The sequence below is a fragment of the Notolepis coatsorum genome (genome assembly GCF_963971535.1).
Source record: "Notolepis coatsorum genome assembly, chromosome: 11".
NCBI classification, from domain to species: domain Eukaryota; kingdom Metazoa; phylum Chordata; class Actinopteri; order Aulopiformes; family Paralepididae; genus Notolepis; species Notolepis coatsorum.
The window spans coordinates 2,847,077-2,872,190 of record NC_140175.1 but is presented as its reverse complement, the minus strand read 5'-3'; the positions used below and the strand labels follow the sequence as shown (position 1 = coordinate 2,872,190).

The window sequence follows — 25,114 nt, the reverse complement described above, 5'->3', positions numbered from 1 at the left end:
CCAGCTGAGCTAAAGGGTCAGACCTGTTAGCAGGTGCTGGTTGACTGTAGTTTACACTAACCAGCTGAGCTAAAGGGTCAGAGCCGTCAGCAGGTGCTGGTTGACTGTAGTTTACACTAACCAGCTGAGCTAAAGGGTCAGAGCCGTCAGCAGGTGCTGGTCGACTGTAGTTTACACTAACCAGCTGAGCTGAAGGGTCAGAGCCGTTAGCAGGTGCTGGTCGACTGTAGTTTACACTAACCAGCTGAGCTAAAGGGTCAGAGCCGTTAGCAGGTGCTGGTTGACTGTAGTTTACACTAACCAGCTGAGCTAAAGGGTCAGAGCCGTTAGCAGGTGCTGGTCAACTGTAGTTTACACTAACCAGCTGAGCTAAAGGGTCAGACCCGTTAGCAGGTGCTGGTTGACTGCGACCGACTCATTAGTAGTTTAAGATCAGATCAGATCAGATAAGATATTCCTTTATTGATCCCCTTGGGTGTACACTAGTATCTCTTTACTACAAACCTCTACCAGGGTTTCTATCATAAAGGTTGAAGCTAACTGTGGCTCAAAAGCCACCAGACCCTTTAACCCTTTCACTACCACACTACAGAAGGTTAACCCTTTACTACCACACTACAGACGGTTAGACAATAGACCTCTGTTGGAAGTGAACACAGTCAGCAATAATCATAATAATAGACGCCTCTAAACCTCAATCAATATGCACAGCCAATCAAAATGTTACCTCTGAAATCCAGCGGCCAGGAAACAAGAAATCCTAGAAGTCTCCAGACCTCGAGTCAGCAGTGATTCTCTCTCCCTCTCTGTTACTCTTTTCTCTCCCTCTTTTTCTCTCTCCCTTTCTCTTCCTCTCTTTCCGTCTCCCTCTCTTTTTCTCTCTCTCCCCCCTCTCTGTCTCTCCCTCTCTCTGTCTCTATCCGTCTCTCCTTGTCTCCCCCTCTCCTCTCTCTCTTCCCTCTCTCTGTCACTCTTTTCTCTCCCCCTCTTTTTCTCTCTCTCTCTGTCTCCATCTGTCTCTCCTTTTTCTCCCTCTCTGTCTCTATCCGTCTCCTTGTCTCCCTCGCTCTCTCTCTCCTCTCTCCTTGTCTCTCCTCTCTCTCTCCTTGTCTCCCCCTCTGCTCTGTCTCTCTCTCCTCTCTCCTTGCTCTCTCTCTCTCCCTCTCCTCTCTCTCTCCTTGTCTCTCCTCTCTCTTCCGTGTCTCCCCCTCTCTCCTTGTCTCCTTCTCTTCGGTTCAAATAACAAACTCAGCAAGACCGACGGCTTCTCAGTTACAGTGGGTGACAATATTGTCACAAGGAAAGAAGATATTACCTACCTGGGTTCCATCCTAGAGGCAAATCTTTCCTGTGACAAAATGGCATCCAATGTAATAAAAAAAGTCAACCAACGAACTCGATTCTTGTACCGGATCTCCTTACTGGTAAACAAGAATACCCTGAAGACTCTAGCAGGAGCACTCATTCAAGGGTACTACGACTATGCTTGCACCTCATGGTACCAAAGCACCTCAAAGGCGCTAAAAACAAAATTACAAACATCTCAAAACAAACTGGTCAGACTACTGCTTGACCTTACTCCTAGAACCCACCTCACCCCTGCCCACTTTGACAACCTAGGATGGCTTAGAGTAGACGACAGAGTACAGCAACTTGCAATGGGCCTGGTCTACAAGATACACTACACGACCAAGGTACCCATGTACATGTCAAAATACTTCCCAAAGGTCAGTGAATACCACGATCACAACACCAGAGGGAGCTCCACAAATCATGTTAAACCCAGATTTGGCTCAAACAAGGGACTAAACACGTTTCGCAATTATGCCACATCAATGTGGAACGCCCTACCCAAAGCTGTAAAGGAATGTGAATCACTACCCACTTTCAAAAACACTCTCAAAAAACACCTAAGGGAGACTGCAACCCGAAACTGGCCCCTGTAAATGTCCGAACACAACCCCCTCCAATGTACAGTAAATGACCAAGTATGGTCTTGTCAATAATCCAATGTACAGTGTTGTTTGTACAGTTGTACAGTGTCCCCCACCCACCCCTCCTACCCAACCCCCCCCCCCCCCCACCCACCCCTCCTACCCAACCCCCCCCCCCCCCCCACTCCTAACCAACCCCCCCCCCCCACCCACCCAACCACCTCCAATGTACAGTCCCCCCCACCCACCCAACCACCTCCAATGTACAGTCCCCCCCCCCCACCTACCCAATCCAATGTACAGTTTCCACGCCTAATGTATATACTCTTTTCTTTCTGGACTCTTTTTGTATCACAAACAGTACTGTAATTGCAAATCTGGTATGTCATAAATGTCTAGATGGAGCAGTACTGTCTATCTGTATGTCATGTATGTCATATATGTTACGATGAATTGAAAATGGGGGACCCTGATGTAAACAAGACGAAAGTCTTTCTCTGGTCTGCATCCCCTTAACAATTGTATGTATTGAGCTGTACTGTACTGTACCCATTCTGCAATCTGTTAATAAAGTTTTCATTCATTCATTCATTCATTCACTCCCCCTCTCTGCTCTGCCTCTCTCCTCTCCTTGCTCTCTCTCCTCCCTCTCTCTCTCCTCTCTCTCTCTCTCCTCTCTCTTCCGTGTCTCCCCCTCTCTGCTCTGTCTCTCTCTCCTCTCCTTGCTCTCTCTCCTCCCTCTCTCCCTCTCTCTCCCCCTCTCTTCTCTCTCCTCCCTCTCTCCTCTCTCTCCTCCCTCCCTCTCTCCTCCCTCCCTCCTCTCCTCCCTCTCTCCTCTCCTCCCTCTCTCCTCTCTCTCTCCTCCCTCCTCTCCTCTCCTCCCTCTCTCCTCCCTCTCCCTCCTCTCTCTCCTCTCCTCCCTCCTCTCCTCCCTCTCTCCTCTCTCTCCTCCCTCTCTCTCTCCTCTCTCTCTCTCCTCTCTCTCCCTCTCTCTCTCTCTCCTCCCTCCTCTCCTCTCTCTCTCCCTCTCTCCTCCCTCTCTGCAGCTGTCTCCATTCCCCTTTGATCTGCTGAAGGAGGAGACAGAGCGTTATCCCAACGCTGACCTGGTGTGGTGTCAAGAGGAACACAAGAACCAGGGTTACTATGACTACGTGAAGCCCCGCCTCCGCACCACCGTCGACCGCGCCCGGCCCGTCTGGTGAGCTCTTGATTGATTGATTGAGTGATTGAAAATGTAGATTGCAGAATTGGTACAGTACGGCTCAATACACACAATTGTTAAGGGGATGTGTGTCTCTCTCTCTCTGTCTCTCTCTCTCTCTCTCTCTCTGTGTGTCTCTCTCTCTCTCTCTCTCTCTCTCAGGTATGCTGGCCGGGACCCCGCAGCAGCTCCAGCCACTGGTAATAAACAGACTCACCTCACGGAGCTGCAGCGCCTCCTGGACACGGCCTTCAACCTGGAGGCTTTCCTGGGCAAAGAGTGACGCGTTCTGCACCAACTACTACCTGCTGACCCGCCCACCCAGCCTGCCCACCCCAGGAGACGCAGCCCCTAACCCTGGGTAGCTTCAGAGTCCTCACCTCTCCCCCCAGACGCAGCCCCTAAACCTGGGTAGCTTCAGTCCTGACCTCTCCCCCCAGACGCAGCCCCTAAACCTGGGTAGCTTCAGTCCTCACCTCTCCCCCCAGACGCAGCCCCTAAACCTGGGTAGCTTCAGTCCTCACCTCTCCCCCCAGACGCAGCCCCTAAACCTGGGTAGCTTCAGTCCTGACCTCTACCCCCAGACGCAGCCCCTAACCCTGGGTAGCTTCAGTCCTCATCTCTCCCCCCAGACGCAGCCCCTAACCCTGGGTAGCTTCAGTCCTGACCTCTACCCCCAGACGCAGCCCCTAAACCTGGGTAGCTTCAGTCATGACCTCTGTGTTAACGACTCACGGGGGAAACTCGCACACGACTCACTGACCGACTGTCTCGTCTTCTGGCACCGTTACTACGGAGAGCACACGTCGTCCACGGAGGTGGACCATAATAACTGGCAGAGATATTGACGAGGAATGTATTATTATTATTATTAGACGATACAAATGTGATACCTGCCCTCTCCTCCCGCCCTTCATTCGTTCTTCCAGCTTCCTTCCAACCCTCTCTCTGACCCATCAACCCTCTCTCTGACCCATCAACCCTCTCTCTGACTCATCAACCCTCTCTCTGACCCATCAACCCTCTCTCTGACTCATCAACCCTCTCTCTGACCCATCAACCCTCTCTCTGACTCATCAACCCTCTCTCTGACTCATCAACCCTCCCCCTGACTCATCAACCCTCTCTCTGACTCATCAACCCTCTCCCTGATCCATCAACCCTCTCTCTGACTCATCAACCCTCTCTCTGACCCATCAACCCTCTCTCTGACTCATCAACCCTCTCTCTGACCCATCAACCCTCTCTCTGACTTATCAACCCTCTCTCTGACTCATCAACCCTCTCTCTGACCCATCAACCCTCTCTCTGACTCATCAACCCTCTCTCTGACTCATCAACCCTCTCTCTGACCCATCAACCCTCTCTCTGACCCATCAACCCTCTCTCTGACCCATCAATCCTCCCCCTCTATAAAACCTCTCCTCTATAAAACCTCTCCTCTATAAAACCTCTCCTCTATAAAACCTCTCCACTTGTGCCAAATGTAAACAGTCAGGAAATTACTTGAAATAATAATAATAATAATGTTATTTGTATAGCACTTTTCATACAGAGGTTGAAGTTCAAAGTGCTTATGTTCAAATGTTACTCTATAATCTTTTAATAAAGACATGTCAGCTACAGTAGTGATTTATGTAAAGACATGGTCAAATGCCTACAAGGCCACAGGATCTTCTCCGGAGTGAAGGATTTATTTATTTTCGTATAGAGTTGTACGTTCATTGATTGTTTATTCAAGAAATAAAGATCATAGTTCCTGTGATACTGTGTTTTTTTTTCTTCATTTTTCCTCATTCATCTCTTTACGGTTTCTAAATGTTCAGGTGAATTCTTGACAACATCCTCTTGCATCATAGTCTCATAGCACCTTAAAATAAATGTAATCTATAACCTATAGTCTATAATCGTAGATTGATAATAATAATAATCACTGTACAACAGTATTGTATTGGAAGTCCCACGTGTCATTCACGTCAAATTGACTTAGCAAAATATAGATTTAACAGTAAACGACTGATCGACAATAATCTGCTATTAAGGAACGATGATAACTTCTGTAAATAACACGATTTATGATTCATGTAAAAATCATCAATCAAGGATGATCTTTAGTCATATATAGATCAAAATAAATGACTAATCAACAGTTTCTTTAACCCTTTCACTGCCACGCGACAGACGGTTAACCCTTTACTATCACACAACCGACGGCGATGCTCCATCATTAGCATCCGCGGAGCTAATGATGCTAATGATGGGAGCATCGCCGTCGGTCGTGTGATAGTAAAGGGCTAACCTTCTGTATTGTCACAGTGAAAGGGTTGTTAAACGGCTGTCGTGTGGCAGTGAAAGGGTTAAACATTGATCATTTCTGTAAACAAAAAAAACATCATCAAGGACAGAAGACGAGTCTCTCTTCACAGAGGAGCTCCTTCATGGAGACGAGTCTCTCTTCACAGAGGAGCTCCTTCATGGAGACGAGTCTCTCTTCACAGAGGAGCTCCTTCATGGAGACGAGTCTCTCTTCACAGAGGAGCTCCTTCATGGAGATGAGTCTCTCTTCACAGAGGAGCTCCTTCATGGAGACGAGTCTCTCTTCACAGAGGAGCTCCTTCATGGAGACGAGTCTCTCTTCACAGAGGAGCTCCTTCATGGAGACGAGTCTCTCTTCACAGAGGAGCTCCTTCATGGAGACGAGTCTCTCTTCACAGTGGAGCTCCTTCATGGAGACAAGTCTCTCTTCACAGAGGAGCTCCTTCATGGAGACGAGTCTCTCTTCACAGAGGAGCTCCTTCATGGAGACGAGTCTCTCTTCACAGAGGAGCTCCTTCATGGAGACGAGTCTCTCTTCACAGAGGAGCTCCTTCATGGAGACGAGTCTCTCTTCACAGAGGAGCTCCTTCATGGAGACGAGTCTCTCTTCACAGAGGAGCTCCTTCATGGAGACGAGTCTCTCTTCACAGAGGAGCTCCTTCATGGAGATGAGTCTCTCTTCACAGAGGAGCTCCTTCATGGAGACGAGTCTCTCTTCACAGAGGAGCTCCTTCATGGAGACGAGTCTCTCTTCACAGTGGAGCTCCTTCATGGAGACGAGTCTCTCTTCACAGCGGAGCTCCTTCATGGAGACGAGTCTCTCTTCACAGCGGAGCTCCTTCATGGAGACGAGTCTCTCTTCACAGAGGAGCTCCTTCATGGAGACGAGTCTCTCTTCACAGAGGAGCTCCTTCATGGAGACGAGTCTCTCTTCACAGTGGAGCTCCTTCATGGAGACGAGTCTCTCTTCACAGCGGAGCTCCTTCATGGAGACGAGTCTCTCTTCACAGCGGAGCTCCTTCATGGAGACGAGTCTCTCTTCACAGAGGAGCTCCTTCATGGAGACGAGTCTCTCTTCACAGAGGAGCTCCTTCATGGAGACGAGTCTCTCTTCACAGCGGACTCCTCTCTTCTCCGAGTATCTTCTTCTCGACGAACTGGAATAAGTCCATATCTCTGCCATAAGCTGTCAACATCACAGAGCAGTATTTCTCCAGGACCTTATGCAGCATGCCTGAGAAACAGGTGGTAGAACAGCGTGATCATGAATAAAGATAGGTGGTAGAGCAGTGTGAATAAAGACAGGAAGTAGAGCAGTGTGAATAAAGACAGGAAGTAGAGCGGTGTGAATAAAGACAGGAAGTAGAGCAGCGTGAATAAAGACAGGAAGTAGAGTGGTGTGAATAAAGACAGATGGTAGAGCAGTGTGAATAAAGACAGGAAGTAGAGCAGTGTGAATAAAGACAGGAAGTAGAGCAGCGTGAATAAAGACAGGAAGTAGAGCGGTGTGAATAAAGACAGGAAGTAGAGCAGTGTGAATAAAGACAGGAAGTAAAGCAGTGTGAATAAAGACAGGAAGTAGAGCAGCGTGGTCATGAATAAAGACAGGAAGTAGAGCAGTGTGAATAAAGACAGGAAGTAGAGCAGTGTGAATAAAGACAGGAAGTAGAGCAGTGTGAATAAAGACAGGAAGTAGAGCAGTGTGAATAAAGACAGGAAGTAGAGCGGTGTGAATAAAGACAGGAAGTAGAGCAGTGTGAATAAAGACAGGAAGTAGAGCAGTGTGAATAAAGACAGGAAGTAGAGCGGTGTGAATAAAGACAGGAAGTAGAGCAGTGTGAATAAAGACAGGAGGTAGAACAGTGTGAATAAAGACAGGAAGTAGAGCAGTGTGAATAAAGACAGGAAGTAGAGCAGTGTGAATAAAGACAGGAAGTAGAGCAGTGTGAATAAAGACAGGAAGTAGAGCGGTGTGAATAAAGACAGGAAGTAGAGCAGTGTGAATAAAGACAGGAGGTAGAACAGTGTGAATAAAGACAGGAAGTAGAGCAGTGTGAATAAAGACAGGAAGTAGAGCAGTGTGAATAAAGACAGGAAGTAGAGCGGTGTGAATAAAGACAGGAAGTAGAGCAGTGTGAATAAAGACAGATGGTAGAGCAGTGTGAATAAAGACAGGAAGTAGAGCAGTGTGAATAAAGACAGGAAGTAGAGCAGTGTGAATAAAGACAGGAAGTAGAGCGGTGTGAATAAAGACAGGAAGTAGAGCGGTGTGAATAAAGACAGGAAGTAGAGCAGTGTGAATAAAGACAGATGGTAGAGCAGTGTGAATAAAGACAGGAAGTAGAGCAGTGTGAATAAAGACAGGAAGTAGAGCAGTGTGAATAAAGACAGGAAGTAGAGCAGCGTGAATAAAGACAGGAAGTAGAGCAGCGTGAATAAAGACAGGAAGTAGAGCAGCGTGAATAAAGACAGGAAGTAGAGCGGTGTGAATAAAGACAGGAAGTAGAGCAGCGTGAATAAAGACAGGAAGTAGAGCGGTGTGAATAAAGACAGGAAGTAGAGCAGTGTGAATAAAGACAGGAAGTAGAGCAGTGTGAATAAAGACAGGAAGTAGAGCGGTGTGAATAAAGACAGGAAGTAGAGCGGTGTGAATAAAGACAGGAAGTAGAGCAGTGTGAATAAAGACAGGAAGTAGAGCAGTGTGAATAAAGACAGGAAGTGGAGCAGTGTGAATAAAGACAGGAAGTAGAGCGGTGTGAATAAAGACAGGAAGTAGAGCGGTGTGAATAAAGACAGGAAGTAGAGCAGTGTGAATAAAGACAGGAAGTAGAGCAGCAGTGTGAATAAAGACAGGAAGTAGAGCAGCGTGAATAAAGACAGGAAGTGGAGCAGTGTGAATAAAGACAGGAAGTAGAGCAGTGTGAATAAAGACAGGAAGTAGAGCAGTGTGAATAAAGACAGGAAGTAGGGCAGTGTGAATAAAGACAGGAAGTAGAGCAGCGTGAATAAAGACAGGAAGTAGAGCGCAGTGTGAATAAAGACAGGAAGTAGAGCAGTGTGAATAAAGACAGATGGTAGAGCAGTGTGAATAAAGACAGGAAGTAGAGCAGTGTGAATAAAGACAGGAAGTAGAGCAGCGTGAATAAAGACAGGAGGTAGAACAGTGTGAATAAAGACAGGAAGTAGAGCAGTGTGAATAAAGACAGGAAGTAGAGCAGTGTGAATAAAGACAGGAAGTAGAGCGGTGTGAATAAAGACAGGAAGTAGAGCAGTGTGAATAAAGACAGATGGTAGAGCAGTGTGAATAAAGACAGGAAGTAGAGCAGTGTGAATAAAGACAGGAAGTAGAGCAGTGTGAATAAAGACAGGAAGTAGAGCAGCGTGAATAAAGACAGGAAGTAGAGCAGCGTGAATAAAGACAGGAAGTAGAGCAGCGTGAATAAAGACAGGAAGTAGAGTGGTGTGAATAAAGACAGGAAGTAGAGCAGCGTGAATAAAGACAGGAAGTAGAGCGGTGTGAATAAAGACAGGAAGTAGAGCAGTGTGAATAAAGACAGGAAGTAGAGCGGTGTGAATAAAGACAGGAAGTAGAGCGGTGTGAATAAAGACAGGAAGTAGAGCAGTGTGAATAAAGACAGGAAGTAGAGCAGTGTGAATAAAGACAGGAAGTGGAGCAGTGTGAATAAAGACAGGAAGTAGAGCGGTGTGAATAAAGACAGGAAGTAGAGCGGTGTGAATAAAGACAGGAAGTAGAGCAGTGTGAATAAAGACAGGAAGTAGAGCAGCAGTGTGAATAAAGACAGGAAGTAGAGCAGCGTGAATAAAGACAGGAAGTGGAGCAGTGTGAATAAAGACAGGAAGTAGAGCAGTGTGAATAAAGACAGGAAGTAGAGCAGTGTGAATAAAGACAGGAAGTAGGGCAGTGTGAATAAAGACAGGAAGTAGAGCAGCGTGAATAAAGACAGGAAGTAGAGCGCAGTGTGAATAAAGACAGGAAGTAGAGCAGTGTGAATAAAGACAGATGGTAGAGCAGTGTGAATAAAGACAGGAAGTAGAGCAGTGTGAATAAAGACAGGAAGTAGAGCAGCGTGAATAAAGACAGGAAGTAGAGCAGTGTGAATAAAGACAGGAAGTAGAGCAGTGTGAATAAAGACAGATGGTAGAGCAGTGTGAATAAAGACAGGAAGTAGAGCAGTGTGAATAAAGACAGGAAGTAGAGCAGTGTGAATAAAGACAGATGGTAGAGCAGTGTGAATAAAGACAGGAAGTAGAGCAGTGTGAATAAAGACACATAGTAGAGCAGTGTGAATAAAGACAATAGTAGAGCAGTGTGAATAAAGACAGGAAGTAGAGCAGTGTGAATAAAGACAGATCGTAGAGCAGCGTGAATAAAGACAGGAAGTAGAGCAGTGTGAATAAAGACAGGAAGTAGAGCAGTGTGAATAAAGACAATAGTAGAGCAGTGTGAATAAAGACAGGAAGTAGAGCGGTGTGAATAAAGACAGGAAGTAGAGCAGCATGAATAAAGACAGGAAGTAGAGCAGTGTGAATAAAGACAGGAAGTGAATAAAGACAGGAAGTAGAGCGGTGTGAATAAAGACAGGAAGTAGAGCAGTGTGAATAAAGACAGGAAGTAGAGCAGCGTGAATAAAGACAGATGGTAGAGCAGCGTGAATAAAGACAGGAAGTAGAGCAGTGTGAATAAAGACAGGAAGTAGAGCAGTGTGAATAAAGACAGGAAGTAGAGCAGTGTGAATAAAGACAGGAAGTAGAGCGGTGTGAATAAAGACAGGAAGTAGAGCAGCGTGGTCATGAATAAAAGGGGGCGGAGACTCACCAACTGTGATGTCATGAGTGGTCAGGAGATGGTGCATGTGCTGCAGGTCTCTCTTCTGCCGCTCGTTGCGAAACGTAAAGAAGGCCACGCCCCTACGGGCCACCGCTGCCGCCATCAGCTGGATCAAAGCTGAACACACAGACGCACACACACAGTCGCACACACACAATGGAAGGTCTCAAGGCAATGGCACTTTTATACATTGTCTATGTGTAGCTAGTTCCGTGACTGGTTTATTGATAACGTATTGGTGACGGCGAGGAACACCTTTGAGTTGGGGGTCTCCTTTGAAGGCCCCGCAGCCCCAGTTGCCCGTGGCGATATCGGGGGGGTCCTTTTCACCTGCCGCCGCCTTAAAGCCACAGTACGCCTGTGAGGGATGAGATGAATATATTCACAGTAAGCTGGATATAATATATATATATATTTTTTTCCCCCTTTCTTTTCCTTTATATATTTCATTTGTATTATAACTATTTGATTTGATTTGATTTAATTCAATTGTCTTGTCATTATTGTTGTTGTTATTATTATTATTATTATTATTATTATTATTATTATTATTATTATTATTACTGCTGTTACTGTCCTGTGATGTCTTGTTTATTATTATTGTTACTGTATGGTGTTGTGTCTTGTTTCATGTGGAAAAAGAAGAAAATAAAGAAATATATATATATTAGGGATGTCCGATATTATCGGCCTACCGATATTATCGGCCGATATCGGCATTAACACTTTGACTGCCAGGGGGCGTCTTTAGACGTCTTTGCTGGCGATGCTAAAGTTGCCGGGGGACGCTTTACGTCGTCTTTATATCAATATTTCAAAAATCTGCGATCTGATCCATAATGTCCCTCCGCTGGCCTGAGACACAAGTGTGATCTCCTCTCAATCCTCTAGCGGTTCAAGACCGCCATCTGGTGGCCGATCGGCAGATCGAAACCGGATGTCAACCTTTAACCCGGTAGGACTCACTCCATATGGGGTCCGGGCACTCGCTAATGTTAGAGAGACTCCGTCTTCACACAGTGAACATCGATCGCTGCAAATAACTCGAAAAAACAACATGATTTGGACGTATATATTATTATACAACCTGGAAATGGACCGACTATTTCAACATCCCATAATGGAAAACTGTCTACCCCACGCTGATCGCCCAACGGCCCGCGGAGACTGGGGTGAGTTTTAGCGTGTAATATTACCGTGTTCGACACTAACTGCTATGATGAACATTTGACCCACATTAGATGATTGGTATAACGCTGCCCACGGAATTATAAACGCCCCCTCGCCCATCCGGTCAACATCAGATGACGTGTAGTAACTTCTAGAAGTACGTCTAGTTGGAATTTTTTATATCGCCCCGATTGCCATCAAACTGTATTTCATCATCAATATAATGCATTTGGGGCTATATATCACGTTCTGGAGAAAGCTGCAGAAAGAGATGAAAACATACTTATACATTAGACCATACTTTACTATGAATATGTGAATGAAAAAGTTTAACGTTGCTACACAATGAACAATACATATAGGACTTTGAATGGGCCCTAATAATGGCAATGTAGCAATAGAATTTAAAAAGTTATAGCCCTGCAAAGAAGGGGACTTTCTCCATAGACAAATAGCGCTGGCAATCTATGGTATATCATTAATTTAACCTTAGGCAACCAAAGTGTTAAAATGTGATATCGGAAAATATCGGTATCGGTTTTCAAAAAAATATTTTTTTTTTTTTCTATAACCTTTATTTACCCAGGCAAGCAAGTAAGAACAAATTCTGATTTTATTTATTGTCAAAAGTATGCATAATGTTGTGTTAATTCCACAACAAAAGATATGTAATGTTAATTACCTGAAATTATTCCGTTTTTTGGGGGGGAAACCCTGCATATATCGGTATCGGTTGATATCGGTATCGGAAATTAAGAGTTGGACAATATCGGTATAGGTAAAAAAGCCAATATCGAGCATCCCTAATATATATATATTCTTTTTTTTATTATTATCTTTATTAACTTTTTCCTGGTCACGCAGGACCGACAGAGGAGAGAGGGAGAAACGGGAGGAGAAGAGGGGAAGACATGCGGCAGATGGCCACCGGGTCAAGGAAACGAACCCGGGACGACCGCTTCGCGGCTCAGCGCGCTATGTGGTGTGCTGCTGGAGCGGCCAGGAAATAAAGAAATATTTGATCACAAAAAAAATAGATATTCACAGTCTGCCTGTAAGGGATGAGGTCTCATCTCAGCCGCGACGTGACACAACATATATACTCAATGTTCACGATATAGTAATTGACTACATCTCATGTAGAACAAGCCGCGGTACATGGAGTATACTCTATATATATCGCCCAGCCCTGGCGGGAAGTAGCCTTGATTAAACTAGGTGGGGAGGCGTCACCTTGTTGAGCTCCCGGGTGATGCTCCGCACGCTGTACTGGTCCTGCTGGTGTCGGCTGAAGTCCAGCGCGTCGATCGCCAGGATCTGCCTCTGTCTCCTCTTCCACTCGTCCCTGCAGAGAGAGACACACTCAGACCCGTCACCACTGTGGGTCATATTGCAAAGATTATTACTAAACTGTAAAATGACAATACTTTTGAATGTAATGTAATATAATGTAATATAATCTAATGTAATGTAATGTAATCTAATGTAATCTAATATAATGTAATCTAATTTAATCTAATGTAATATAATGTAATGTAATATAATGTAATGTAATCTAATGTAATCTAATATAATGTAATATAATTAGGGCTGTCAGTTTATCGCGTTAATTAGATTAATTAATTACACAGCAAATAATCGCATTATGAAAATTAACTCAAAATTAATTACAATTTTTTTTTTTTTTAATAATAATATTTTTTTTTGTATCTCATTCATTCCATAAGCATGTAGAATACACATTTACAGTTTTTTTTTAATATGGTCCATTTGCATTTTATTGGTATCTGATTCTAGGGACATCTATGAATCTCAGGGAATGTATTCCCAGTGTCAGAAATACTGTGGGCTAGATCCACAAAGAATGGATTGCACGGTGCAAGTTGCACTCTTACTTACAATTCATTATTAATTGAAAATGGGGGACCCTGATGTAAACAAGACGAAAGTCTTTCTCTGGTCTGCATTCCCTTAACAATTGTGTGTATTGAGCCGTACTGTATTGTACCCATTCTGCAATCTGATAATAACATTTTCATTCAATCAATCAATCTGCGCGGTGATTGATTGAATGAACATTTTATTTTGAGTAAATTGTAATGAACCAAATGAGAATATCAATACATTTTTTTTTTATCTTTGACTGTGAATAACACCATGCTCAAATTGACCAGACCTGAAAAATCTAAGCAAATTAATAGATGGAAGATGATTAAACAGAAGGTTTTGTAGATACAGTACTGAATTCTGCCATCCGGACACATGCTATTTGAAATATGATTATAGAATATAGAATATGAGGCATAAAATGGTAATGCGATTAAAATGCGATTAATTAGATTAATTAATTACAAATCCTGTAATTAATTAGATTAATTATTTTAATCGCCTGACAGCACTAAATATAATGTAATATAATGTAATCTAATATAATGTAATGTAGTCTAATGTAATGTAATATAATGTAATGTAATCTAATGTAATATAATGTAATCTAATATAATGTAATATAATGTAATGTAATATAATGTAATCTAATGTAATATAATGTAATGTAATCTAATGTAATGTAGTCTAATATAATATAATGTAAGCTAATATAATGTAATGTAATGTAGTCTAATGTAATGTAATGTAATCTAATGTAATCTAATGTAATGTAATCTAATGTAATGTAGTCTAATATAATGTAATGTAATATAATATAATGTAATGTAATATAATGTAATATAATATAATGTAATATAATATAATGTAATATAATGTAATGTAATGTAGTCTAATATAATATAATGTAATATAATGTAATGTAATATAATGTAATATAATATAATGTAATATAATATAATGTAATATAATGTAATCTAATATAATGTAATATAATGTAATGTAATATAATGTAATGTAATCTAATATAATGTAATCTAATATAATGTAATATAATGTAATATAATGTAATATAATGTGATATAATGTAATGTAATATAATATAATATAATATAATGTAATATAATGTAATCTAATGTAATATAATATAATGTAATATAATGTAATGTAATGTAGTCTAATGTAATGTAATGTAATGTAATGTAATATAATATAATGTAATATAATGTAATCTAATATAATGTAATATAATGTAATGTAATGTCACACCGTGGACAGGGGTCTTCACAAGGTCCCGCCCACTCGAAGCTGTCGCTGAAGCCTGTGTAGTGGCTGTACTGCTGCAAGCCTGCGGGGGGAGGAGGAGCTCTGTGAGCAAAGCGGGACGCTTGTATCCTTTCGGCAAGCAACAAGCCTTCATAAAAGCGAACTCTTTCCAATCAACTCCGCAGCCAAAAAAATACCCCGGACTTTCTTCCCCTTTAAGTATACAACAGATGGATTCAGATATCTAGGGGTTAACATCACCAACTCAATCCAAACAATGTTCTCGAAAAACTTCTCACCTCTTCTTGAAAAGTGCAAACTAGACTTTAACAGGTGGACATGTCTTCCACTGTCTCTAGTGGGTAGAGTCAATTTAATTAAAATGGTAGTGCTACCAAAGTTTTTATATCTCTTCACCCATATCCCAGTCCTCATTAAGAAGTCGTTCTTTAAAACACTTGACCGATTAATAAGCTCCTTCCTCTGGGGCAATAAGATCCCACGGATGAGGAGATCAATACTACAACTCCCCAAAGAGCTAGGGGGATTGGCACTGCCTAACTTCCAGCACTACTACTGGGCGTGTAACATACACAAACTTTTATATTGGATGAGGGGCACGACACACAACTTAGGCCCGGTGTGGGTCGACATGGAACTCTCTTCCTCTAGACACTCTCTTCGCTCTCTGCTGTGCTCCCAACTCCCTATGTCGGTTACTGGACTCTCTGCAAACCCAATGGTGGTCGACTCCACTAAAATTTGGATTAAAATCAGGAAAAGCCTCGGCCTCCATAGGGCCTCTGACCTCTCCCCCACTTTTAACAATCATTTATTCCTGCCCTCTTGCACTGATTCTTCCTTTCAAGTCTGGTTTGACAAAGGGATAACCACTTTTAATGATCTCTACGACCAAGGGACTTTCATGTCTTTTCCAGACCTCGTAAAGAAATTCGACCTTCCCAAATCCCACCGGTTTCGTTTCTTCCAAATTAGGCACTTCACACAGAACCAGAACCCCAAATTCCCTAGTCGCCCCCCTGAAACCCTTATAGATTCACTAATGGTTCTTAACCCGGAAAAAAAACGGCTAATCTCCAACATCTACAACCTCATTAGCTCCGCTATGGATACCCCAGGAACCGGCCCTAAGAACTTGTGGGAGTGGGAGCTGGGAATTGAACTGTCTGATGAGTATTGGAGTTGGGCATTGGACTCTGTCCACTCATCTTCCATCTGTGCGAGACACGGCCTCATACAGTGCAAGGTTATACACAAAGTCCACTACACAAACTCGAGACTCTCTCGAATGTACCCCAACATCTCTGACGCATGTAATAGATGCAAACAATCCCCTGCCGATCACACCCACATGTTCTGGTCCTGCCCCAGCCTTGCCACATTCTGGTCTGAAATTTTTTAAACTATCGGCACAGCCTACAACCTTACTATCACCCCTGATCCTCTTGTGGCCTTGTTCGGTGTTCCTCTGCAGCCTCTACCTTGTTCGGTGTTCCTCTGCAGCCTCTACCTTGTTCGGTGTTCCTCTGCAGCCTCTACTTGGTTCGGTGTTCCTCTGCAGCCTCTACCTTGTTCGGTGTTCCTCTGCAGCCTCTACCTTGTTCGGTGTTCCTCTGCAGCCACTACCTTGTTCGGTGTTCCTCTGCAGCCTCTACCTTGTTCGGTGTTCCTCTGCAGCCTCTACCTTGTTCGGTGTTCCTCTGCAGCCTCTACCTTGTTCGGTGTTCCTCTGCAGCCTCTACCTTGTTCGGTGTTCCTCTGCAGCCTCTACCTTGTTCGGTGTTCCTCTGCAGCCTCTACCTTGTTCGGTGTTCCTCTGCAGCCTCTACCTTGTTCGGTGTTCCTCTGCAGCCTCTACCTTGTTCGGTGTTCCTCTGCAGCCTCTACCTTGTTCGGTGTTCCTCTGCAGCCTCTACCTTGTTCGGTGTTCCTCTGCAGCCTCTACCTTGTTCGGTGTTCCTCTGCAGCCTCTACCTTGTTCGGTGTTCCTCTGCAGCCTCTACCCTCCAAACTGTCACATCCTGTTCTTGCCTTCTCCACTTTATTGGCCAGGCGACTTATTCTTTTTAAGTGGAAACATACTCAACCTCCATCTCACAATAGGTGGGTTAAAGAACTACTATTATCTATTAATCTTGAAAAGCTCAGATTCTCCCTCAAAGGCCCTACTGGCTCCCTGAATACCTTTGAGAAGACTTGGAGACCCCTTTTAAAGCACATAGAATCCTTGACATCCCTGCCTGGCTGTGACGACTGAGTCCCCCCCCCCCCCCCCCCCTCTGTTTTTTTCCCCTATTTTTATTTTATTTCTCAAACTGTTTTGTCTTTTTATCTCAGTTATATTAGTATCATATGTTTTTTTTCTTGTTTTTTTTTCTTTTCTGTCACATATTTTTCTTTTGTATTTTCATGTATTATATGTATGTTTGTTGTCGCTCTTCGTGGGGGTGGGGTGGGGTTAAGGGATAGGAAAGGGAAATGGGGGGAAAAAAATGGAAGATGTATAATATGTATAACTGTCTGCATAATTTTGAAAACTCTTCCAATAAAGAAAGTTATTAAAAAAAAAGCAACAAGCCCTTCCACGTTGCTCTGATTGGCCGAGCGCGTGCATGAGCCGCGACAAGCTCCTCAGCCAGGCAGGAATACTAAGCTCCGCTTAACGCAATTTATACAAATGGAAGTATTGATTTCGCTGTAACGAATCATTAAAAAAATATACCGTTAACTGGAATATGTTGTTTTTTTACACATATGTTGGATTATGTAATTGGTTTGTCATGACAAACCAATAAAAAATCGCGATTTACCCGGTGGCTACAACAACACACAGTGACTACATGCATCATTGTTTACAATGAACGGTGGGGCTAATCTAAAGGACTGGACACGGACAAGTTAAACTAACCTAAAGTTAGTTGTTCACCAACAATCTACAGACACAAACAAACACAGAACCGGACTGTTATATTAAATTAATTGATTGCTGTTTAACGCGTCCGTGCGCACGCTCGGCCAATCAGAGCAACGCGGAAGGGCTTGTTGCTTGCCGAAAGGATACAAGCGACAGGGACGCCACCACACACACACACACGCACGCGTACTAGGGCTGTCTTAAATACTTCAAAGCTTCGTTCGATGGGCATGGGATTCGAACATGAAAATTAAATTCGAATATATATAAAAAAAATTTTTTTGCTAAATCAACTCTGCCTCTCTTTGTTAACTACAACAAGCAATGCTGTTTGTTATTTAAGATGAGGTCGGACTCGGCACTGACAGATTTGTGTTCATTGTGCTGCTTTTATAAAGCCTCAAATGACGGCTTACAATATTTCATGAAAGCAAAGTGTTTAGTTTGTCTAATATTTTAAAAGGTTTAAACTTTATAGCACTGACAAAGTTGAACAAAGTGCTGTACAAGTCCCACAACATAAAAAGAAATTATTTGGGGAGCTCCAGTAGCTCACCGCGTACCTCGAACGCTATTTCGGCGTCGGGGACAACCGTGCGCGTCACGGATCTGGGGTAGCGAGTTCGACTCCGGGACAAGCCGTACTTTCTCAGAGTGTCTTTCCCCCCATCTGTACCCCCATTCAACCTGTTTCTGTCGGTCATACTTGACCAGAAAAAGCGATAAACGCGAAAAGAACCAGCTGACTGGTCAAAAAATTTATTTAAAAAAAAGAATAATAATACATTTATAAAAAAATATATATATATTTTATCTCGACGCTTCGAATTCAAATCGAATCTCGGCCCCGAAGCTTCGAATTCCAAAAAAAATCCGAAGGTCAGCCCACACACACACACGCACGCACGCACGTGCACTAGTGATGCTAAGATTCACCGATTTGCATCGGTGCACCGGCATAAACGTTCACGATGTGACTGCACCGGTGGCATAAGTGCGCATCGGCTAGAATTCAGGTTGAACTCGCGATGCATCTGTAGTTGGCGTCTTTGCATCGGTCAAAACCGATTCATTCATATAATTTCCTCTCATCCACTTCTGTCAGCAGTGAGTGCACTGCACACAGCAGGATACTATCTTTGCTTCGCTACTACAGAAGGCGAGAGCCGCGTCACAGTTATCAACAAACAGTGGAAGTCGAGGAGGAGACATGAACTGGCTAACGTTAGTAGCCGCTGGCTAACATTAGCCAGTTAGCCGTTCAGCTAACGCTAAACTATCTAACTAACTAACGTGACTCTGCAACACCAGTTCCATTAGTGAGGAAATGGGGGAGGGGGTATATTGACGACGCTTGACAACAGGTTCAAAGATAACTTCACATTTATTGGCAATTCGTTTCTTTATATCGCTTCCTCCAGGTTCAAACTGTGTTGTTGACAAAATGCCATCATGGTGTGGTCAGCTACGGAGCATCAGAACGCTCAAACTCTCTCTCTCTCTCTCTCTCTCTACGTTCAATGATTTAAAGTGGCCAAACGTTACAATATAAATACTAACTGCATAGTTGATGATAAACATTTAATTTCATTATCTGAAATATTATAAAATCATTAAGTCTGCTATAAGCCATTATCCCTTTGTGTGTGATTATTATTGTCTCACAGTAGTGTGTATACAGTGTGTGTGTTTTTAGCTAAAGTGGATAGAAAACACAGTACTGTGCAAAAGTCTTAGGCACCCAAGAGTTTTTATATAAATTGTCTTACAGTAGATTATTTTATTTTTTAATAATAATATAAGCTATACATTGGAGAAGCATATTTGGGTACCTAAACATGTGCTATATATTTGATATACTATGTATATACGTTTGAGACGACTGTCGGGCGACCAAGTCAGTGTTTGTTTGTATTATTATTTACTTTTGAACTCTGTTTTATTTTTTCTTGTTTTTTATTTTATTTTCTTCTGTTTAATGTTGTTATCTGTTCTATGTGGACAATGACAATACAACAATGTATATATATTACAGACATATACTTATAATGTCTATGTCCTCAAAAAAGTATAATAAACAAAAAAGTGAAAAAAAAATAATAATAATATAAGCTGCATATAAGGAATACAACCAAATCCTCTGTCATACCATAACATTTTATCATTATTTTGCATCGTGTTGAATCGCATCGTATCGCCCCGAATCGCATTATGTTGAATCAAATCGTATCGAATCGTATCGTATCTCAACAGGGGGTGAATCGTATCGCATCGCATCGCCCGGTGCTTCAAATGTAGCGTTAATGTATCGTATCGTTGGCAACGTATCGATACATACAACGTATCGTAACACACACACACACACGTGCACACACACACACACACACACACACACGTGCACACACCTTTGATGATGAGGCACTCGTTGTCGCCCAGTTTCTCCGTGAAGAGGCGGGAAGCGATGAGCTCTGGAAACACGAGGAACAGGATCTCCTCCTGCACCAGGCCGTTACCCAGAACCCCTCCCCCGACCAGCTTACAGGCGAAGTCCACCTGCAACACACATATCAGACCACTAGAGGACACCAGAGGACACTACAGAACACATATCAGACCACTAGAGGACACTAGAGGACACCACAGAACACTACAGAACACTACAGAACACTAGAGAACACTAGAGAACACTACAGAACACTAGAGAACACTAGAGAACACTAGAGAACACTAGAGAACACTACAGAACACTACAGAACACATATCAGAACACTACAGAACACTACAGAACACTAGAGAACACTACAGAACACTAGAGAACACTACAGAACACTACAGAACACTAGAGAACACTACAGAACACTACAGAACACTACAGAACACTAGAGAACACTACAGAACACTACAGAACACTACAGAACACTACAAAACACTAGAGAACACTACAGAACACTACAGAACACTAGAGAACACTACAGAACACTACAGAACACTAGAGAACACTACAGAACACTAGAGAACACTACAGAACACTAGAGAACACTAGAGAACACTACAGAACACTACAGAACACTAGAGAACACTAGAGAACACTACAGAACACTACAGAACACTAGAGAACACTAGAGAACACTACAGAACACTAGAGAACACTAGAGAACACTAGAGAACACTACAGAACACTAGAGAACACTACAGAACACTACAGAACACTACAGAACACTAGAGAACACTAGAGAACACTACAGAACACTACAGAACACTAGAGAACACTACAGAACACTAGAGAACACTAGAGAACACTACAGAACACTACAGAACACTACAGAACACCAGATAACACTACAGAACACTACAGAACACTACAGAACACTAGAGAACACTACAGAACACTACAGAACACTAGAGAACACTAGAGAACACTACAGAACACTACAGAACACTACAGAACACTACAGAACACTAGAGAACACTACAGAACACTACAGAACACTAGAGAACACTACAGAACACTACAGAACACTAGAGAACACTACAGAACACTACAGAACACTACAGAACACTACAGAACACTAGATAACACTACAGAACACTAGAGAACACTACAGAACACTACAGAACACTAGAGAACACTAGAGAACACTACAGAACACTAGAGAACACTACAGAACACTACAGAACACTACAGAACACTAGAGAACACTACAGAACACTAGAGAACACTACAGAACACTAGAGAACACTACAGAACACTACAGAACACTACAGAACACTAGAGAACACTAGAGAACACTAGAGAACACTACAGAACACTAGAGAACACTAGAGAACACTACAGAACACTACAGAACACTACAGAACACTAGAGAACACTACAGAACACTAGAGAACACTAGAGAACACTACAGAACACTAGAGAACACTACAGAACACTACAGAACACTAGAGAACACTACAGAACACTACAGAACACTAGAGAACACTACAGAACACTAGAGAACACTAGAGAACACTACAGAACACTACAGAACACTAGAGAACACTACAGAACACTAGAGAACACTAGAGAACACTACAGAACACTACAGAACACTACAGAACACTAGAGAACACTAGAGAACACTACAGAACACTACAGAACACTACAGAACACTGCAGAACACTAGAGAACACTAGAGAACACTACAGAACACTACAGAACACTACAGAACACTAGAGAACACTAGAGAACACTAGAGAACACTACAGAATACTACAGAACACTACAGAACACTACAGAACACTACAGAACACTAGAGAACACTACAGAACACTACAGAACACTAGAGAACACTACAGAACACTAGAGAACACTACAGAACACTACAGAACACTACAGAACACTAGAGAACACCACAGAACACTACAGAACACTAGAGAACACTACAGAACACTACAGAACACTACAGAACACTACAGAACACCACAGAACACCACAGAACACTAGAGAACACTACAGAACACTAGAGAACACTACAGAACACTACAGAACACTACAGAACACTAGAGAACACTACAGAACACTAGAGAACACTACAGAACACTAGAGAACACTACAGAACACTACAGAACACTACAGAACACTAGAGAACACTACAGAACACCACAGAACACCACAGAACACCACAGAACACTACAGAACACTACAGAACACTACAGAACACTACAGAACACTAGAGAACACTACAGAACACTACAGAACACTAGAGAACACTACAGAACACTAGAGAACACTACAGAACACCACAGAACACCACAGAACACTACAGAACACTACAGAACACTAGAGAACACTACAGAACACTACAGAACACTAGAGAACACTACATAACACTACATAACACTACAGAACACTACAGAACACTAGAGAACACTAGAGAACACTAGAGAACACTACAGAACACTAGAGAACACTAGAGAACACTAGAGAACACTACAGAACACTAGAGAACACTACAGAACACTACAGAACACTACAGAACACTAGAGAACACTACAGAACACTAGAGAACACTACAGAACACTACAGAACACTAGAGAACACTACATAACACTACAGAACACTACAGAACACTAGAGAACACTACAGAACACTACAGAACACCACAGAACACCACAGAACACCACAGAACACTACAGAACACTAGAGAACACTACAGAACACTACAGAACACTAGAGAACACTAGAGAACACTACAGAACACTAGAGAACACTACAGAACACTACAGAACACTAGAGAACACTACAGAACACTAGAGAACACTACAGAACACTACAGAACACTAGAGAACACTACAGAACACTAGAGAACACTAGAGAACACTACAGAACACTACAGAACACTACAGAACACTACAGAACACTACAGAACACTAGAGAACACTACAGAACACTAGAGAACACTACAGAACACTAGAGAACACTACAGAACACTACAGAACACTAGAGAACACTACAGAACACTACAGAACACTACAGAACACTACAGAACACTAGAGAACACTAGAGAACACTACAGAACACTACAGAACACTAGAGAACACTACAGAACACTACAGAACACTACAGAACACTAGAGAACACTACAGAACACTAGAGAACACTAGAGAACACTACAGAACACTACAGAACACTAGAGAACACTACAGAACACTAGAGAACACTACAGAACACTACAGAACACTACAGAACACTAGAGAACACTAGAGAACACTACAGAACACTACAGAACACTACAGAACACTAGAGAACACTACAGAACACTACAGAACACTAGAGAACACTAGAGAACACTAGAGAACACTACAGAACACTAGAGAACACTACAGAACACTAGAGAACACTAGAGAACACTACTACAGAACACTACAGAACACTAGAGAACACTAGAGAACACTACAGAACACTACAGAACACTAGAGAACACTACAGAACACTACAGAACACTACAGAACACTACAGAACACTAGAGAACACTACAGAACACTACAGAACACTAGAGAACACTAGAGAACACTACAGAACACTACAGAACACTACAGAACACTAGAGAACACTACAGAACACTACAGAACACTACAGAACACTACAGAACACTACAGAACACTAGAGAACACTACAGAACACAACAGAACACTACAGAACACTACAGAACACTACAGAACACTACAGAACACTAGAGAACACTAGAGAACACTACAGAACACTACAGAACACTACAGAACACTAGAGAACACTACAGAACACTAGAGAACACTACAGAACACTAGAGAACACTACAGAACACTACAGAACACTAGAGAACACTACAGAACACTACAGAACACTAGAGAACACTACAGAACACTACAGAACACTAGAGAACACTACAGAACACAACAGAACACTACAGAACACTACAGAACACTACAGAACACTACAGAACACTACAGAACACTAGAGAACACTACAGAACACTACAGAACACTAGAGAACACTACAGAACACTAGAGAACACTAGAGAACACTACAGAACACTACAGAACACTACAGAACACTAGAGAACACTACAGAACACTACAGAACACTACAGAACACTAGAGAACACTAGAGAACACTACAGAACACTACAGAACACTACAGAACACTACAGAACACTAGAGAACACTACAGAACACTACAGAACACTAGAGAACACTACAGAACACTAGAGAACACTACAGAACACTAGAGAACACTACAGAACACTACAGAACACTAGAGAACACTAGAGAACACTACTACAGAACACTAGAGAACACTAGAGAACACTACAGAACACTACAGAACACTAGAGAACACTACAGAACACTACAGAACACTACAGAACACTACAGAACACTACAGAACACTAGAGAACACTACAGAACACTACAGAACACTACAGAACACTAGAGAACACTACAGAACACTACAGAACACTAGAGAACACTAGAGAACACTACAGAACACTACAGAACACTAGAGAACACTACAGAACACTAGAGAACACTACAGAACACTACAGAACACTACAGAACACTACAGAACACTAGAGAACACTACAGAACACTACAGAACACTACAGAACACTAGAGAACACTACAGAACACTACAGAACACTAGAGAACACTACAGAACACTACAGAACACTAGAGAACACTACAGAACACTACAGAACACTAGAGAACACTACAGAACACTACAGAACACTAGAGAACACTACAGAACACTAGAGAACACTACAGAACACTACAGAACACTAGAGAACACTACAGAACACTACAGAACACTACAGAACACTAGAGAACACTACAGAACACTAGAGAACACTACAGAACACTAGAGAACACTAGAGAACACTACAGAACACTACAGAACACTAGAGAACACTACAGAACACTACAGAACACTAGAGAACACCACAGAACACTACAGAACACTACAGAACACTAGAGAACACTACAGAACACTAGAGAACACTACAGAACACTACAGAACACTACAGAACACTACAGAA

General features: G+C 42.6%; 2 protein-coding genes across 2 annotated transcripts in view; one reads left to right on the top strand and one right to left on the bottom strand.

The window, feature by feature from the left end:
• The window catches only part of LOC311237507 (2-oxoglutarate dehydrogenase complex component E1-like), a 39,907-nt gene extending 34,584 nt beyond the window's left edge, over positions 1–5,323 (top strand). The window contains exons 15-16 of the mRNA XM_084325431.1: positions 2,981–3,135; positions 3,301–5,323. Of these exons, the coding sequence (XP_084181557.1) occupies positions 2,981–3,135; positions 3,301–3,421 (276 nt within the window). The 3' untranslated portion in view covers positions 3,422–5,323. The remainder of the gene's footprint in view (positions 1–2,980; positions 3,136–3,300) is intronic.
• A 1,232-nt stretch (positions 5,324–6,555) lies between these two features.
• pargl (poly (ADP-ribose) glycohydrolase, like) overlaps positions 6,556–25,114 on the bottom strand; it is a 33,754-nt gene continuing 15,195 nt past the window's right edge. The window contains exons 10-15 of the mRNA XM_084324577.1: positions 19,967–20,114; positions 14,630–14,708; positions 12,707–12,818; positions 10,559–10,661; positions 10,292–10,420; positions 6,556–6,688 (exon numbers count right to left, since the gene is read on the bottom strand). Of these exons, the coding sequence (XP_084180703.1) occupies positions 6,567–6,688; positions 10,292–10,420; positions 10,559–10,661; positions 12,707–12,818; positions 14,630–14,708; positions 19,967–20,114 (693 nt within the window). The 3' untranslated portion in view covers positions 6,556–6,566. The remainder of the gene's footprint in view (positions 6,689–10,291; positions 10,421–10,558; positions 10,662–12,706; positions 12,819–14,629; positions 14,709–19,966; positions 20,115–25,114) is intronic.